The sequence below is a fragment of the Notolepis coatsorum genome, assembly GCF_963971535.1.
Source record: "Notolepis coatsorum genome assembly, chromosome: 2".
Taxonomy (NCBI): domain Eukaryota; kingdom Metazoa; phylum Chordata; class Actinopteri; order Aulopiformes; family Paralepididae; genus Notolepis; species Notolepis coatsorum.
Genome location: NC_140166.1, coordinates 86,760,700 through 86,778,199, shown reverse-complemented (window position 1 = coordinate 86,778,199; position 17,500 = coordinate 86,760,700). Strand labels below are relative to the sequence as shown.

At 43.3% G+C, this 17,500-nt stretch overlaps 1 protein-coding gene across 1 annotated transcript in view; it reads left to right on the top strand.

Moving 5' to 3' along the window:
• Nucleotides 1-17,500, top strand: part of cemip (cell migration inducing hyaluronidase 1) — a gene marked incomplete at its 3' end in the record, with an annotated part of 220,520 nt that overhangs the window by 187,403 nt on the left and 15,617 nt on the right. The window contains 2 exon segments of the mRNA XM_084308248.1: nt 6,617-6,797; nt 7,497-7,712. Of these exon segments, the coding sequence (XP_084164374.1) occupies nt 6,617-6,797; nt 7,497-7,712 (397 nt within the window).

Sequence of the window (17,500 nt, the reverse complement as noted above, 5' to 3'; positions counted from 1 at the left end):
CCCACTGTACCGAAAACCCGTACCGAACCTTGACTTCAAACCATACCGTTACACCCCTGATCCCTAGTTATCTGTAGCCAAATATGACATGTCTCAATGGGCTCCTCAAGCCCACAATGGAACAACACCCCCCTGACCTTCAAGGATAAGGCCAACCAAAACCAACACCAGATCATAGCTTGCATCCAGAAGTCATAGAACTCCATTGCTGTCCAAAACCCATTAAGACAAGTCACCGAGCCATACTGTTTGTTTTGGTTGATATAATTCATCATTGCAATGAATAAAGTACGTCAATTGTAGTTTCTCTACAATTCTACTACTTCATGATGTGACATCGATCGCCAGCAGTTCTGGTTCAGGCAGACTTGAGGTGATCGCTGTCACTTCATAAAGCAGTTCTGGTACAGGCAGACTTGAGGTGATCGCTGTCACTTCATAAAGCAGTTCTGGTTCAGGCAGACTCTAGGTGATCGCTGTCACTTCATAAAGCAGTTCTGGTTCAGGCAGACTTGAGGTGATCGCTGTCACTTCATAAAGCAGTTCTGGTTCAGGCAGACTCTAGGTGATCACTGTCACTTCATAAAGCAGTTCTGGTTCAGGCAGACTCTAGGTGATTCGCTGTCACTTCATAAAGCAGTTCTGGTTCAGGCAGACTTGAGGTGATCGCTGTCACTTCATAAAGCAGTTCTGGGTCAGGCAGACTCTAGGTGATCACTGTCACTTCATAAAGCAGTTCTGGTTCAGGCAGACTCTAGATGATCACTGTCACTTCATAAAGCAGTTCTGGTTCAGTCAGACTTGAGGTGATCGCTGTCACTTCATAAAGCAGTTCTGGTTCAGGCAGACTTGAGGTGATCGCTGTCACTTCATAAAGCAGTTCTGGTACAGGCAGACTTGAGGTGATCGCTGTCACTTCATAAAGCAGTTCTGGTTCAGGCAGACTCTAGGTGATCACTGTCACTTCATAAAGCAGTTCTGGTTCAGGCAGACTCTAGGTCAGGGGTGGGCAATTATTTTTCCCGGGGGGCCGAATGAGCAACTGAAAATATGTTGGGGGGCCGGGCCAAAATTCCAAACTCAATTATGCATAATATACATTTTATTTCTATATAAAAAGCAGTAAATGGCATTGTTTTGACCCCTGGTAAGAGTGTATGTTATTATTTGGCAATTAAAAGGTAAGGTTAGCTTTCAAAAATATCATTTATTCAAATAGAATTTATTTCCAAAATGATAAACAAAATGTGAAACATTAATAACAAAGGGCATTTTGAGTTTCATATACTATTGAAACAAGGATTTTCTTAGCTTTCTAAAGACATCACATCATCTTATAGCAAAAATAAACAAGACATGTCACTGAACTGTGTAAAGAAAAGTGTCCCAGTTTTGTAGCCTTTTTTACTTTACATGCCTATATTAAACATTTAATGTTTTCAGAACTGTGCAAAAAAAAGAAAAAAAAATATCAAGTGTCCCATTTCACTTGCTATATTTCCACATTTTAGTGTTCTTCAGTTCTTTTTTTTCATTCAGTGTGAGAAATCCAGTCTCTGTTGAGCTTTAACAAGTCCATCAAAGTCAGGTTGCATGTCTGAGGTGGAGATGCGAAGCACAGCTGCCAGATGTTCATCAGTGAGAGAGGATCTGTACCTGGACTTGGTAAACATCATGACTGAGAATGTCTGTTCACATATGTAGGTGGATCCAAAGAGAACCAACATCTTCTGAGCATGTCTCCTAAGCGTATACTGTGCGTGTGAACGTTGACATGAAGAAAAAAAAAGTAAAAAAAAAAAAAATATTAAAAATAATTTTTTATTTTGTTTTTTTTTTATTTTGTTTTATTATCATGTAATCTTTCGCGGGCCGGTCAGAATCATCCCGCGGGCCGGATCCGGCCCGCGGGCCGTACAATGCCCAGGTCTGCTCTAGGTGATCACTGTCACTTCATAAAGCAGTTCTGGTTCAGGCAGACTCTAGGTGATTTGCTGTCACTTCATAAAGCAGTTCTGGTTCAGGCAGACTTGAGGTGATCGCTGTCACTTCATAAAGCAGTTCTGGTACAGGCAGACTTGAGGTGATCGCTGTCACTTCATAAAGCAGTTCTGGTTCAGGCAGACTCTAGGTGATCACTGTCACTTCATAAAGCAGTTCTGGTTCAGGCAGACTCTAGGTGATCACTGTCACTTCATAAAGCAGTTCTGGTTCAGGCAGACTCTAGGTGATTCGCTGTCACTTCATAAAGCAGTTCTGGGTCAGGCAGACTCGAGGTGATTCGCTGTCACTTCATAAAGCAGTTCTGGTTCAGGCAGACTCTAGGTGATCGCTGTCACTTCATAAAGCAGTTCTGGTTCAGGCAGACTCTAGGTGATCACTGTCACTTCATAAAGCAGTTCTGGTTCAGGCAGACTTGAGGTGATTGCTGTCACTTCATAAAGCAGTTCTGGTTCAGGCAGACTCGAGGTGATCGCTGTCACTTCATAAAGCAGTTCTGGTACAGGCAGACTTGAGGTGATCGCTGTCACTTCATAAAGCAGTTCTGGTTCAGGCAGACTCTAGGTGATCACTGTCACTTCATAAAGCAGTTCTGGTTCAGGCAGACTTGAGGTGATCGCTGTCACTTCATAAAGCAGTTCTGGGTCAGGCAGACTCTAGATGATCACTGTCACTTCATAAAGCAGTTCTGGTTCAGGCAGACTCTAGGTGATTCGCTGTCACTTCATAAAGCAGTTCTGGGTCAGGCAGACTCGAGGTGATTCGCTGTCACTTCATAAAGCAGTTCTGGTTCAGGCAGACTCTAGGTGATCGCTGTCACTTCATAAAGCAGTTCTGGTTCAGGCAGACTCTAGGTGATCACTGTCACTTCATAAAGCAGTTCTGGTTCAGGCAGACTTGAGGTGATTGCTGTCACTTCATAAAGCAGTTCTGGTTCAGGCAGACTCGAGGTGATCGCTGTCACTTCATAAAGCAGTTCTGGTTCAGGCAGACTTGGGGTGATCACTGTCACTTCATAAAGAAGTTCTGGTTCAGGCAGACTCTAGGTGATCGCTGTAACTTCATAAAGCAGTTCTGGTTCAGGCAGACTTGAGGTGATCGCTGTAACTTCATAAAGAAGTTCTGGGAAAAACTATGATTGTCTAATCATATAGATCCTAATGGTTCTAAGGGTTCTAGTATATATCATAATGGTTCTAACATTTCCAGTATACAGTAGATTCTAATGGTTCCCGTATAGATCCTAATGGTTCCAGTATTGATCCTAACAGTTCCAGTATATATCCTAATGGTTCTCACGGTTCCAGTATAGATCCTAATGGTTCTCACAGTTCCAGTATAGATCCTAATGGTTCTCACGGTTCCAGTATAGATCCTAATGGTTCTAACAGTTCCTGTATATATCCTAATGGTTCTCATGGTTCCAGTATAGATCCTAATGGTTCTCACAGTTCCAGTATAGATCCTAATGGTTCTCACGGTTCTAGTATATATCCTAATGGTTCTCACGGTGCCAGTATATAATGGTTCTCACGGTTCCAGTATATATCCTAATGGTTCTCCCAGTTCCAGTATATAATGGTTCTCACAGTTCCAGTATAGATCCTAATGGTTCTCATGGTTCCAGTATAGATCCTAATGGTTCTCACGGTTCCAGTATATATCCTAATGGTTCTCACGGTTCCAGTATAGATCCTAATGGTTCTCATGGTTCCAGTATAGATCCTAATGGTTCTCACGGTTCCAGTATATATCCTAATGGTTCTCACAGTTCCAGTATATATCCTAATGGTTCTCATGGTTCCAGTATAGATCCTAATGGTTCTCACGGTTCCAGTATATATCCTAATGGTTCTCCCAGTTCCAGTATATATCCTAATGGTTCTCATGGTTCCAGTATAGATCCTAATGGTTCTCACGGTTCCTGTATAGATCCTAATGGTTCTCACAGTTCCAGTATATATCCTAATGGTTCTCATGGTTCCAGTATAGATCCTAATGGTTCTCACGGTTCCAGTATATATCCTAATGGTTCTCCCAGTTCCAGTATATATCCTAATGGTTCTCATGGTTCCAGTATAGATCCTAATGGTTCTCACGGTTCCTGTATAGATCCTAATGGTTCTCACAGTTCCTGTATAGATCCTAATGGTTCTCACAGTTCCAGTATATATCCTAATGGTTCTCACGGTTCCAGTATAGATCCTAATGGTTCTCATGGTTCCAGTATATATCCTAATGGTTCTCACGGTTCCAGTATAGATCCCAATGGTTCTTCACTTGGTTATGTGGTTCACTAGTAATTCATAGCACCAGATCTTGTTTGCCTTTATGATTGTGAGCCAAAGAACCATCGTTAAGGCCCTTTCTTTCTGAGCAGTGTTGTTCTGTACGATCATTTACTGTGCCCTTTACGCTAATGACATGCTGGGCAGGCTGCGCAAAAAGACTGGAATTCAGTCAGTCTGGCCTCATCTACTGTAGGCCTTTAAACACACACACAAATAAACGTCTCACTCAACTGTGTGTCAAGAAAGTGTATGTCCCTAGCAGTGATTTCATCATGGGTACGGCCAGGGAGCAGCACTGCTGGCACCGGGGCGGGTGTTCCCAGCCCACTTGGCAAAACACAGAGAGAACCACTGGGAATGTCTCAACAAAGCATAGTAATCATTCCTTCACAGTCTGGGAAAGATGAGGTCACGACACAAGTCATGGTTTTTCTTCATGGTTTAGTAGCTGACCGTCTTTCATTTGAATTGGTCACACAGTTACAAGATGATATACACGCATATATATATCAACCACCATGAGAGGGACGCTGTCCAACCTTCTCTGCCAGAAGAAAAATAAGCTTCTCTGTGAGCCGAATGGTACAGTAGCTATTCAGAGCTTCTTCCTGAGGTGCTGTATGGCATTTACTGATATGTACAGTATATGGGAGGCAGGATGGCCTATGGGTAAAGAGGTCGGCCAGTAACCGAAAGGTTCGTTCCCCGCCACTGACAGGAGGGTGTATTCCAGCTCTGAGCTGGTGACAGAAGGGTGGCTCCACCATCTCTGCCTAAGTGCCCTTGAGCAAGGCACCGAACACCAAAACTGCTCCAGGGGCGTTGCACTGTGGGCGACCCTGCGCTCTGACCTCTCTGATGAAATGCATATGTGTGGTGGACTGTGTGTATGTGTAACTAGGAGGGATATGAGGACTGTGTGTATGTGTAACTAGGAGGGATATGAGGACTGTGTGTATGTGTAACTAGGAGGGATATGAGGACTGTGTGTATGTGTAACTAGGAGGGATATGAGGACTGTGTGTATGTGTAACTAGGAGGGATATGAGGACTGTGTGTACAGATGAAGCACTTCAGATTCAGTACCCTACTGCTGCGCTTCTGCCACTCTTCTACCACTTTAGAACTAGCACTCAGGTGTTAATTTTCGGGGGCTGGTGGCTGGGTCTAAACGTGAACAAAGGGAGGGTACTTAACTTAAGTGCTTCTCCAGGGAGGGGGTCGGGGGCTACTGCCCTCAGACCCCAAAGATAATTTTGATATGGGCAGTCTGACTTGGGGTACTGACCATATATTAGTGTTGCAACGCATGATAAGTAAACAGTGAAAAAAGCTAAGAAATCGGATGGGGCTGGGACATTTGGGACGAATACAAATTTAAGATGAAAATCTCCCCAGCCTGTGGGAGGCAGTGGATGTGTGAAATCTGGCCCGGTCCAGAACAATAGGAGTCACAAAATCAGTTTGGAGTGGAGTGGTGGAGTAGTGGTAGAGGAGCAGTAGAGGTTTGATTTTTCAGGGCTGTTTCTGTATGTGTAACCAGGGGTGTAGCTCCAGATTCTGGGCCCCATGAAAGAATGTATTTGTAGGCCCCCAGTGAATGCGAGCGCGGAATTTTTCTTGGCAATTTTTTTATTGATGAAAACGCATAATATGGTTTTTACCTATACATTCGGATCAGCAGTTCAGCACCTGCACTGTTGGTGGGTGAGCCTAGTAAAGGATGTCGCATTGCGTTCATCTTCAATGAATGGACCAATGCAATAGTCTACCAAAGCCCCCCCTCTCTCTCTATATATCTCACACACACACACACACATACACACACACACACTTCAGAAACAAACATAGTATCAATGAGAGCATCAATAATACACCTGAGTGATGTCTAGTAAAAAAAAAAAAAAAAAAAAAAATGTTGGGCCCCCCCCCAGTGCTGGGCCCTTGGAATCATCCTAAGCTACCCCCCCCCCAGCTACGCCCCTGTGTGTAACTAGGAGGGATATGAGGACTGTGTGTATGTGTAACTAGGAGGGATATGATGACTGTGTATATGTGTAACTAGGGGGGATATGAGGACTGTGTATATGTGTAACTATGGAGGGATACAGTATGCGAAAAGGCAAATTCCAATTTTCTTGTGTACTTTGACAATAAAGTAATCTCCTTATATGTGTGAATGCATTTGTGTGTGTGTGTGTGTGTGTGTGTGTGTGTGTGTGTGTGTGTGTGTGTGTGTGTGTGTGTGTGTGTGTGTGTGTGTGTGTGTGTGTGTGTGTGTGTGTGTGTGTGTGTGTGCGTGCGTGTGTGTCTGCGTTCTGCAGTGACTTCCCTATCCGCGGCATGCAGATCTACGACGGGCCGATCAACGTCCAGAACTGTACCTTCCGTAAATATGTGGCGCTGGACGGACGGCACACCAGCGCCTTCGGGTTCCGGCTCAACAACTCGTGGCAGAGCTGCCCCAACAATAACGTCACTGACATCACATTCGACAACGTGCCTGTGAGTCTGTGTGTGTGTGTGTGTGTGTGTGTGTGTGTGTGTGTGTGTGTGTGTGTGTGTGTGTGTGTGTGTGTGTGTGTGTGTGTGTGTGTGTGTGTGTGTGTGTGTGTGTGTGTGTGTGTGTGTGTGTGTGTGTGTGTGTGTGTGTGTGTGTGTGTGTGTGTGTGTGTGTGTGTGTGTGTGTGTGCCGGGCGGGGCGGGCGTGCGTGCGTGCGTGTGTGTGTGAGAGAAATATATCAACAAAAATTTATTAAATCTACCATTTCACTACCATTCTCTCTACCATCACTACCCTCAACAAACTGTAGCAGTAACATTTGATTGACTTGTGTTCTTGTGACTGTATGTCAACGTGCGCTGTGGCAATGTTCCGTGTTGGATTGATTGGATTGTTTCTTAATTGTTTTCCGTGTGAGTGCTGGCTGTGGAAATGATTTCCTCTAAGGAGGTTAATAAATAATCTATCTCCTCTCTCACTCTCTTTCTCCTTCCCTATCTCTTCCATCTCTCCTCCTCTTTGTCACCCCCTTCTCCTCCTCTCTCTCTCTCTCTCTCTCTCTCTCTCTCTCTCTCTCTCTCTCTCTCTCTCTCCTCTCTCTCTCTCTCTCTCTCTCTCTCTCTCTCTCTCTCTCTCTCTCTCTCTCTCTCTCTCTCTCTCTCTCTCTCTCTCTCTCTCTCTCTCTCTCTCTCACCATATAGATCACATCCCGTGTGTTCTTTGGGGAGCCCGGTCCGTGGTTCAACAAGATGCAGATGGACGGGGACAAGACCACCATCTTCCACGACGTGGACGGCTCTGTGAGCGAGTACCCCGGGGCCTTCCTGGTGAAGCAGGACAACTGGCTGCTGAGGCACCCCGACTGCATCGACGTGCCCGACTGGAGAGCCGCCATCTGCAGCGGCCACTACGCACAGGTGGGTGAGCGGCTCCACAGCAGGGTCCCCTGCACTCCCGGTTCCCGGTTCAATTCCGGCTCCTCCCAGCAGCTAGTTGAAGTGTCATTATGAGCAAGCCGGAGGCATTTTGAGGCATAAGTTGTAAAGCGCTGTAAATAAAAGCTCTATATAAATGCAGTCCATTATATATACGTTTTTTTTTGCCTAGAAAGAAATCAGAAAAAGAGGCGGTATCTTGTTTTCGGGGTCACGCCAAACTAGTGTTCGTTCCCCAAGCGAGTCTCCTTCTCACGCACAGACATACAGTACTTTTGAGCCACTTTTGTTTTGCACCTGTCACTGCAAAACAAAAGTGGCTCAAAAGTTAATAAACAGAGGAGGAGTTACGATTCCAATTTTAAGATCATGGTGATCAGCGAAGCAAAGTCATCAAACAACTGTCGAGCAGCCAAGGAATATGATGTTACAAAGTGTAATGTTAGAAGATGACAACAACTATGATGTTATAGAGTGTCATGTTAGAAGATGGTGAGCCCAAAAAGGCCGCCGTAGAAATGCAGTCAGAGAAAAGATGTTAACGAAAACATGTTAAAAACAACAGCCTACTTTAATTAAAACAATGTGTTTTATATAGTTTTCTCACCTGTACGTTCACAAGTTTAAGTGACAGGATCTCTCTTACACCATTCACCCGTTAACGTCAGCCTTTCTGCAGCAATATTATACCCCCCCCCCCTACCAGCAAATTCTCCTCAAAAGAAGCTCGGAGGATGTAAGATACCACTGCCGTGTAAATCCCATAATCCACCAGACAGCTGTGTGTGGCCCCAGTGAACGTATAAAACAAAGACTTAAGCTTAAAAACCTTCACTCTGTTATCACCCCGCTTTAATGTACTGTAGTAGCCTAGCAACGCCTGTACTTCCTGTAGTTATGAACTTGCAGACAAACTTGTCATGTTCATGACTTTGTTCTTTACTACACATGTCTCTTCTAACGTTACCTTGAAGTCAACGAGACTTTTTTGTCCAGGGCGACAGTTGGCTCAGGAGGTACAGTAGAGCGGTCGCCAGAAAGTTCCTTGTCCGATTCCTTGAGCAAGACACATTCCAACATTAGGGGAAATGCGCTTAGGGCCTACCGTCTTCCTCCCAGCAGCTAGTCGAAGTGTCATTGAGCAAGATACTTAACCCCCAACTGCTCCTGATGAGCAGGTTGGCACCTTGTCGCCTCCGCCATCAGTGTGTGAATGTGTGAGTGAATGGGTCAGGCATAAGTTGTGGATAAAAGCTGCTATATAAATGCAGTCCATTTACCATTTACCTCACAAGGACAGACTGTGCAGCTACAGTATATGCAGCTCTTACCAAAACAGTGACACGAATGGCCTTTCCTTGTGTTTTTGAATCCCAATTTGATTCTCCTCTACTTCTGGAACGTGACCCATTCTGCACCCGGGAGCGTAAAATTAAATGTACATCCAGTAAAAGAATGTCCCTCCAATCACACAGAGCGTTCCTTCTGTAATATACTATTGTTATATACTATTTTAAAAGGTGATTGACAATATACATTTATTTTTCACAAAATGTGGCAAATGCCTGGTGAAATGGAAAATAGATTGAATTTCTAAATGTCAAGATAATCCTTTAAAATCAATCTGACTCCAACACATACACTCACAAACTCCACCGCAAGCACACACACAAACACACACATACACATATACGCATACACACACACATACTGTACGTCCATCTGTGGTGAATCTTAGGCCAGACAGACTGAATGCATCATCTGCTGTCTGCCTGCTACAGGGGGATGTGAACATCCATCTACAGTAGTTAGACTAATGAGAGGCAGATACACAGTGGCAGACTCAGGCATCATGGGCAACATGGGCAACATGAGGAGGCAAAATATATATATGATTATAATTTTGTATTTATTATATTATTTATTTTCTTCTATCGCTCATTGTACGTCATGTCAGGTCAATTAACCATGTCAGAGTGGGCACCCTGTTTGTGGCTGTGAGCAAGGCAGGCAACTAATAATACCTAAAAAGGTCTGTTTTCCTGAGGTCACTATCTTAATTGGTAATTTTGTTCATCTATTCAATTTGTGCATACCAGCTCAATATATTATTAATCAAATAAATGCACTTCTTTTAATTGGTTGATTCTTCAATGAATACAACTATCAGGCTATTTGTGGCTATTTGTTTAAAAGGCAGGTAAGGAGGCATCATTTATGGATAATTGGCTTATTATAGATTTATTTTTCTACAGATTTAAACTACATATATTAGGTTTCAATTAATTATTCACCCACAAGAGTTTGTAAGATTAGTAATTATAGGCTAAACTGGTCCTGGAATGAAGTAGAAGAATACACACAAAACATATATCACCTCACCTTCACTGGCCTCGCGTAAAACCAATTATCTCCATGGCTTTGGTTTCAGAGTAGGTATGTGAAATTCATTAAAATAATGATTACAATTTCCAAGCTAATAATGCATATTAGGTTTAAATTATTTATTCACCGACAATAGTTTCTAAGATTAGCAATTCTGGTCCTGGACTTGGACAACATACTGTCAGTGGAAACACACGTACACGCAGAAAACATACAGGTACATCTCACCTCAGCATCCTTTTCTACCGCGGCTTTCACTTGTCGCGCGCAAAACGGAATAATACCAACGACACGTGCCGAGTGAAAACAGACGACTGGCGTACTTTTAAAAAGGTTAGGCTATTCACTAGAAACACGATGCGGGTGCAGATGACGCAGAGACATTTGTATTGCTGCACAGTGAGATAGAGGTGCGCTTGATTTGGGGTCACAGGCCAGTTGAATTGCAGCTTGGAGAGGCAGCTGGCCAAAATGTATTGATAAGTGAATTCAGTCCGGGGGCCAAGTGAAAATGCTAGACATGCCAATATTTGTTACCTCGCAAAACAGCTGGGGGGGGGGGGGGGGGGGGTGATCCTCATCTTGGCGGCTAAATGTACTCCTCATCTTGGATGAGTCTATGGCTGAACGTGCTCCTCGTCTTGGCTAGCTCCTCATAGAGGGGATGAGTCTATGGCTGAACGTGCTCCTCATCTTGGCTAGCTCCTTAGCTAGAGAGTTCTCCAGGTTGAGCTTCTATCTCATCCTCCTCTCCGCAACCACCTCTATTTTCTCCAGTTCCACTCCCAAGTTATGCACTTGTGGCCGAACCACAGTGGTTTGGACCAATTTTCTCCTCGTACATACATACATGTCATACACTAAGGCAGTTGTTCTACTTGCCTAAGTCATACGATCGCCATCTGTGTATGTAACGTTAAAATGCACAAGTCACACGAGTGAGTTAGGCAGATGGGGATTTTTGAAGGTACCAAGCGTTCTGATTGGCTGAGGACATAGGCACTAAGCCAGGGCGATGCAGCAGTGTGAGGAGAGTACAGTTAGCCTGAAATCTCAATTTGGCCAAAAAATTATTTAGGTAATTATCGTATGAGGCTAACGATACGTAGGTAACTACATAGCTAGCTTCCTCTTCAGCGATATTCTACTACGCCATATGGTTGATCTGATTGGTAGACCGTGCTAGACGGTGATCGGCAGATGGTTCATCGAATCGCCTGCTAAGTATTCTTTGAAAGTGCCTGTCCTTTTTCACCGTTTCCAAGGAGGACTTTTCAGGTGGTTCTGTGTAACAAACCATCTGGTGCATCAGGTTACTGCGTTCGAGCCACAGGCCTTGAATTCCACACGTATGAAGACAGACATAGACTCTGTTCATTTATACTGTCAGCATCACCGAAGATCCGCTCTATTCCTGCCGTCTGTTAACATGTCAACACATTTTCTTTCCACATTTTCCTCATTATGACAGTTAGGTTGAAGATGGTCTCAGCTTCATGAAACTTTCATCCCAGAAACGAGACACTTTGGCTAGTCAGACGGTGGTGTGTGCAGATTGCTTGAAAATAAGGACATATTTTTAAAAGCTATTTATAGGCAGAAGCACTCGTTAGTTAATTGGATTCCAGTAACTTTTCATGACATCACAGATAGATGCAGGTGGGCTCAGTGGAGAGCAGTTTTTCTTCTGTTCTACTTTTATAAGAAGAGGATGGGACATGCGTCTCCCGATGTCCTGACAGGAGACGTTCAGCACTGGGAGACAACGCTACATCTCACAACGTGAATATAATTAAATTAAAATATATAATATATACAAAATTAAATATACAAAATTGTATATTTCAGATTGTATTTGATTGCCTATATTTTAGGCAATATTAGGAGCGGTGTGAAACACACAGAGCCGTATAGCCTTTTGATTAGTTTGATTGCCAGGCAGAATAGTTCAAATGTAATTCAATGGAATTGAAATGTGTTTGTTGCCCAATTAACCCATAGACTATAGTCACGCAAATCCAATTATCAAGTGTAGGTGTTTTTCTGTGTCCAGGCGTGTCCAGGCGTCATTACAGTAATTGCCACTGAAAAAGCTTCGACTCGTTTCTTCCTCTGAGTGTACAACGAGAATCTAGAAAGCAAGACACACTGGAGCCTTGACTCCGAGCGTGAGATGTCACGATGATTATTGTGCTTTTTTATTTTAATTAGTGGATATTTCGAGCCTACAAGGTGTAAACTTGCAGTAGAGGTGTGATTTTTAAGAGCTGGATCTGTACATCGGATGAATAGCTAAATGTAGGATCCGTAATGCGGTCTAACCGTGACCTCTAGACAAAACCCACTTACATTTGTTTTTTTATTTTGGCATGATTTATCTGTACTATCATTTTATTGCCTATATTTATGTATTTCTACTATTACCCTGCCCATACCTGTACCTTCCCTCCCCCTTCCCCCATGCTGCTATGACGCCCAAATTTCCCCAAGGGGATCAATAAAGGAATATCTTATCTCATGTGTGGGTTGGAGTTGAGTGGGGACAGGGGGAGGCCTTGCTATCGCTGGCCACACATCAGGCTCTGCCACGAGAAGCTCCCGATGAACACATCGTACCAGAACCAAAACATAAAAAAAAAAAGTGTAATACCAAAGCAGGGCTATTTCGCCTACATGCCGCTCTTGGGACGGCATGGCAGATTCGACCTTTTCAAAGAAATGACATCCCTTTCCAGTATCTGGACAGATTGAGATTATATTCATGAACTCGTACTTTTTGACATTTAGTCATAAATTACATGAGCAGACGTGCGACTGTCGGGTTCCCTCAGACTGTTCTCGTAGCCACGCTATCTCTGTCAAGAGATGCATTAGAGATTCCACTCAGCTCTGAAACTCCCCCTGAGGGGATCAATAAAGGAATATATTATCTTTTTTTTTATCCACTTTTTCTCCTTATTTTTCTATTTTTCTCCCATCCCAATTTCGTGTATCCAATTCTCCCCTCCCCTGTCTTGAACGTTGCTCGACTATGCCCCCCACTGGTCGGTTGTAGAGAGGATAGAAGCCTTGCATCAAGGACAACGATGTAAATAAGTCATTGCGCCTTTTTCGTTCCTATCCTTGACAAAAGCATGTATGTGAGTAATGATCTGTATATGTTTGTTGTGTCTAAAATAAATACCATACCATACCATACCGTGTTCCCTCTGGCACACGAGGAGGCAGCCTGTCACATCTTTTCGCCTGCCAGCGCGGACTCTCATTGGCGAGGTGTAACGCATGGGAGGCTCACACTACCCTCGCCACTTCCTGTCTCTGCTGTGCAGCGTCTCCCAACCGACCTGTAGGGGTCGCTGTCCACAACGTCCGATCCCCACCCATCGACTTCCACCCGCTGACTCTGCCAAATGAGCCAGTACGACGGCCGGCCCAAGCCGAAGGCAATGCTGAGACTGGGATTCGATACCGGAGTCTCTTGCATTGGTGACGAGCGCAATCTCCGCTACGCCACCCAGCCGCTTAGGAATATATTATCTAATCTTATTTTATTACTCTTGAGTCAGTAATGTGCTGTCAGGGGGCTTTCACCGGATCTCTCATCTTACATATGTTTAATAATTAGCTATGAGTGTGTGTCCCGTCCCCCCCGGACATGTTGCTACAGCTCTGACGCTCTCACTTCATCATGGCTGTTATATTTCAAATTTCTAGGTTCATGTGCAGAATAACAAAATAATATTGTGTGTGATTGTGTTTAGTCTCCCTCCAGTATTATTGTTATGGTTGGTTAGACTTTGGTTGGGCCACATTACCTGCGGGCTGTCCCGAGATGTAGAAATATTTTGAATATAAGCCTTGCCAATGTTTCCCAGGAAATTATAGCATAGCAATTATGTTTTGGATACTTAAAATCTCACCTTTCAACTTTCTAATGTCAAGAACCCCCAGATATATAGCCTACACATCAGACCATGACCCAGTTTAATACGGTCAGACAAGGGACCCCATTTACTTTAAAAGCTCTCTCTCTCTCTCTCTCTCTCTCTCTCTCTCTCTCTCTCTCTCTCTCTCTCTCTCTCTCTCTCTCTCTCTCTCTCTCTCTCTCTCTCTCTCTCTCTCTCTCTCTCTCTCTCTCTCTCTCTCTCTCTCTCTCTCTCTCTCTCTCTCTCTCTCTCTCTCTCTCTCTCTCTCTCTCTCTCTCTCTCTCTCTCTATCTCTCTCTCTAGCCACACTCCCAGCATTCACTGACCAATGCAACCTTGACAACATCCAAAAATATATTTTAGCCAACAATGCTCACCACACCCCCCGGATCCTATATTCACAGGCACCCTATCCCCTCCTCTCTCACCAAATCTTGCATCTCTGCCCTCAGCTCCCCCATCACACACATCATCAACAGATCCCTCTCATCTGGTGTTGTCCCCCCACTACTGAAAACAGCAGCTGTCACCCCCATCATCAAGAACCCCAATTTGGATCCCAACACTCTAATTAACTACAGGCCAATCTCCAACCTACCACCCCTCTCCAAAATACTTGGAAAAAGTATTAGCAACCAGCTCCACACCCACATTCAGAATAACTCCCTTTTTAACCCTTTCAATTAGACTTCCGAACTCACCACAGCACAGAATCTGCTCTTGTTAATGTCACCAATGATATCCTGCTAAATTCAGATTCCGGTTTTCTGTCCATACTCATCCTCCTCGACAACCTTCTCCAACTTAACAGTACTAAAACTGAAATCCGTAAAAACCCTGATTGCTCCATATCCATCAACAACCACTCTATCCTCCCCTCCCCCACAGTGAAAAATGTGGGTGTTCTATTTGACCCCAAACTATCATTCGAACCACACATCAATAGCATCTAGATCAGGGGTTCCCAACCTTTTTTCCCCCAGGGACCCCCAAACATCTCTGATGAAATTCCTGGACCCCCCTCCTAATAAAATACCATAAAATACTTTTTTTTGTCATTTTAATACTTTTTTTTGTCATTTTAATAACAAACTGCTTATACACAGGCATATGCATCATAATTAGACCCACTATGCTTCTTTGACTTGTGCCTTCAATCAACAAATCTCATCTTGCACCATATGTATTTCAAAATGTTGGCCAATATTCAAATCCTGTATTCATCCTCTCAAATCAGGCCCTAATGGTGAACGGTTTGCATTTATGTTGAATGAAGTAAGAATCCACTGCAGTAAAAATATCCTCACCTCGAGTGGTGGTAGTAAGGTTGACTGACATGAGAATGTCCTGCTTCAGATCCTCATTTTCGATATATTGCACATAAACGATGAGCACAGCCTTGTCTGCGACAGTTGTAGTTTCATCAAGTTGTATGGCAAATGGACTCTTTCTAAGCTTTTCTGACAGCTGCTGCTCGCAATCACTTGACATCTTATCAATTCGGTCTTTCACTACATTGTTCGAGAGTGGTACTGATTTTAGTTTATCCGCCACCTGTGGGCCGCAGTTTCTAAACCATTTTGATGCAGGCTGGTTTGATGAGCTGCTCGCCAATATTGTGCGGTTTCTTTGCTTTTGCAATTAAAAGCGAACACTCAAAGGAGGCTTCGGTAGCCTTCTGTAAATCACTGCCACCCCTGCTCCACGCTACTCTAACATCAACAGGCTTGTTCGCCTTGAGAGACTGTTCTTTCCTCCGAAAAAAGTCTGGATCCTTCCCAACGGTTTCTGGGTGCTTAGACGCCTGATGTCTCTTCAGCTTGCTGGGCTCGAGTTTGCCAACTTTTCTCCACAAATCACACACTCAGGTCGTTTGTCTGGTCCCTCAGTGAAGCCCATGGTGATGTAATTTTTGCGATTGCTGTAGGTCCTAATTTTTTTGCAGATGAGCTGCCGTCATCTCCTTTTAGTTTGTCACACATTTTTACCTCTGGCGGCTGACTGCAGACGAGCCAAGAAAGTTAACTAGCGTGCTAGGCTAGCTACAGAAAGTGATACAGTCAACTGATTCGCGTTTTAGCGGCTACCCGGTAGCCTACTGTTAATGTTCAAAAATCATGTCTAGATGTTTATTTATTTATCTTTATTTTTTATTGTAGTGGAGAGACTATTCATGCTTCTGATGATAAAAATATGCTAATTAAATATTTCTCTGAAAGAAAAAAAGTATTAAAAAAAAAAAGAAATACCTCAAATCATCTGTGGTCTGGCGGACCCCCAGGGGGTCCGCGGACCCCAGGTTGGGAATCACTGATCTAGATTACTGTAATGCATTGCTCATGATTGGCTCAACATCTAAATCCCTCCATAAACTTCAACTAGTTCAGAACACCTCAGCCTGCATCATCACCCACTGCCCCAAGTTCACCCACATCACACCTGTCTTCTCCTCACTTCACTGGCTCCCTGTTAAGTATAGGATTGCCTTTAAGATCTGTCTCCTCACTTACAAAGCCCTCCACTCCCTAGCACCTGCTTACATCTACAACCTCCTTCAACACTCACTCCGCTCATCCAATTTAGCCCTTCTGAGCACACCACACTACCGCCTTAAGTCCACAGAAAACAAATCATTCTCCTCCACTGCTCCCTGACTCTGGAATCAACTCGCATTGCACATCAAAGAAGCCCCATCCGTAGAAACATTTAAGTCCCACCTCAAAACCCACCTGTTCAACTTTGCATACCCTCACTCCTGACCCTCCAACCACTGTATCACTTATATTTTTACACATCTGTACACACCTATATATTATTTATTTTGTATTATTATTATAATATTTTTTTGTCTCTGTTTCGTCTCTAAGCTGTCTCCCTTTCTCTGTAGTATCCCCACCATGTTGTCATTGTGAAAGTCCATGTACTGTGTCTGTCCATGTACTGTAATGCAATGTCTCTTTGATTCAGATTCAGATTACTTTATTCACCATATTGTAAACACAAATGGAACGTGATACGACATTACAGTGCATAACTTTTTTCACAAATAAGAATAATAATAATAATAAAGTGCAAAACAGGACAGGACAGTGAGACAACAATAAGACAATAAAGTGCAGTGGTTAGAGACATAATAAGATACCATAATACCGTAAGGCGCTATATAAAATAAATGTATTATGAATGAATGACGTTTTTTATTTTACGGTCTTATTTACAGACAAATCAAAAACATCTGTGTGGACTTGCAAAAAAAAATCAAGAAATTGAAAATCACAAATTTACATAATACGGCAGGCTCACACACAAAATCCAAAATCAACGACCGAAAAAAAGGAATGAAGCACATGCTTATTTTTGCCTATCCTGTACAAATTCTTAAAAACGAAATATATTTTAATATAAGAAAGAAAAACTTAAAATATGCTGCAAGATATAATTTGATTTATTTTAAAGAAA